This window comes from Phoenix dactylifera, chromosome 7 (assembly GCF_051530095.1).
Source record: "Phoenix dactylifera cultivar Ajwa chromosome 7, Ajwa_hap1_PhDact_Kaust_v1.1, whole genome shotgun sequence".
Classification (NCBI taxonomy): Eukaryota; Viridiplantae; Streptophyta; class Magnoliopsida; order Arecales; family Arecaceae; genus Phoenix; species Phoenix dactylifera.
Window position 1 is genome coordinate 4332258 of NC_143196.1, and position 2104 is coordinate 4334361.

At 45.7% G+C, this 2104-nt stretch overlaps 1 protein-coding gene across 1 annotated transcript; it reads right to left on the reverse strand.

Moving 5' to 3' along the window:
- Positions 1 to 457: 457 nt before the first annotated feature.
- Positions 458 to 1314, reverse strand: LOC103705245 (MFP1 attachment factor 1-like). The gene has a single exon (XM_008788893.5). The coding sequence runs from the start codon at positions 1265 to 1267 to the stop codon at positions 758 to 760; it is 510 nt and encodes a 169-aa protein (XP_008787115.4). The 5' UTR covers positions 1268 to 1314; the 3' UTR covers positions 458 to 757.
- Positions 1315 to 2104: the final 790 nt, after the last annotated feature.

Consider the following 2104-nt stretch of genomic DNA (forward strand, 5'->3'; position numbering starts at 1 on the left):
AGGTACGCTAAAACAGAAGCTCAGCATACCAGAAAACATAAAAATCCGAGCCTCATCAATTCAGTTTCACAATAGAGAGAAACGGGGCCAGTTCAATTTACTACAAATAATTAAAAAAAAATATTCTCCAAGCCTGGAAACACTTTTAAGAAGTGACTCGTTCTGTTCACCAACTTCTTACATGACTTCACAACAGCTCACACTGTACCTCTCCTATGGAAATAGTTCCAAACTGTAAACAACTCCCACACCACAATCTGATGAACGCAGAAATAGCATCGCTGCAACAAGTCCAGACTACATTACCTATAGGATAATATGCATCTATGCTGCAGAAAGCTATATCACAAAATGTGCATTTCGAGAAACTAAATCCTCCGAAGTATTTTGAGATTTCTACTGTAATCAGAGAGGTAAAGATACATATAATAAAATCTCTGCATTCCAAGAAACCAAATCCTCCAAAGTAATTTAAGATTTCTACTGGAATCAGAGAGTTAAGTATAACAAAGCAATTATCCAGATATTCCAGAGTGCTGAAAATATCATATACCAGGTACCATATCCCACAGATCATCATACACCAAACAACGACAACAAACTATCTGATCCAATCTTTAAAACCTAGAGATATATGGAAAGACCGATCCCTCTGCAAGAACACCCAGCAGATAACCAAATCCATTTCATCCAGATCAAGATTCCAGTAAGCAGGACAAGGGGCGATACCATCACATTATTCTAAATCGAAGTGCAGTCAAGCAGGCGAAGAGTCGGATCTTTCCTCACCGGGCGCGGTCGAGGAAGCAATATCCACGGTGGCGCCGCCATCGGAGGAAGGAGGAGAGACCTCCAGGGCGGACCCGGAGGCCGACGACGCCTTCCCCTTGACGGTCTCGAGCATCCGCTTGCTGATCTCCTTGGAGTAGATCTGGAGAATTTCGATCCCGTCGTCCACGGACGCGGCGCTGCCGCCGGCGGCGGAGGCGGTAGCGAAGCCCTCCTCCTCGATGCGGCGAGCAGCGTCGGAGGCGTCGGAGGCGGACAGGACGCCGTAGCGCTTGGAGAGGACAGATTCAGTGGAGAGGGTCTGGACGAGGCGCTGGATCACCGCCTCCCGGGTCCGCTGCGAGGGGGGCCAGATGTTGAGGGAGATGGAGGGGAAGACACCCCCCGCCGCCGCCTTGGCCTCGCCGGAGCTCTCCTCCGCCGCCTTGGAGGGCTCTCCGCCAACTTGGGCCTTCGGCTCTTCGCCCTCTTCCGCCATGGCCGCGAACCTTCTTTCTCTGATGGTCCGATTTAAAACCCTCTCCGTATTCTCTTAGCTTTTATTTAACTTCTAACCGAAGCAACGTGTCGCAACTTTAGGCCCGCAAACAGCTTTATTTAGTTCTGGGCCCCACGATTGCGTTTTGTTTCAGTCATGGGTTTATTGGTGGGTGTCGGAAATATTGCAAGGTTGTTTCTCCGGGCTGCCTCCACCGCCAAGCGGGAAATTATAGCATGCGATAATTAGGGAAGGAATAAACAATTATACACTTAATTAGCGGGAGTAATTGCGTGTTAATTGGAATTTTATAAATTGAAAGGGGAGTTTCACAATCACCGGCCTCGGCACACCCACTCTTACACCCCATGTCTGGTGCCACCGTGTCACTCTCTCCAAGGCACAGCTCTTCGTTCAAAAAGTGTATATGATTTGACTATAAGGGAGAGAGGGGAACAAAAGTACACGATGATTCTGTACATCCTCATTTTTGTTGTGAGATGGATTAAAGATGTGAGATGAATAGAAGGATGTAATTAAAAAGTTCAAGCATCGGATAGGTTAGGTATTGATTAATTTTTTACATTAAAGAATCTAATTGCTGGTGTTCTTTTTCTTTTTTCTTTTTTCTTTTTTCTTTTTTTTTTTTGGGTAATCCGAGCATTCCTTGCTCACAATGTATGAAGGCAAGAATTGTTGGCCGAACATGCTAAAATGTTTTTTATCCAGCTTAATAATTTCCAATTACTAAGTTGGATCACCAAATGTTGGGTTGGATTGTTCCCTCGATCCAACTAGGAATCCTATTAGATCGATCGATTTCTTGAGTTGGATCAC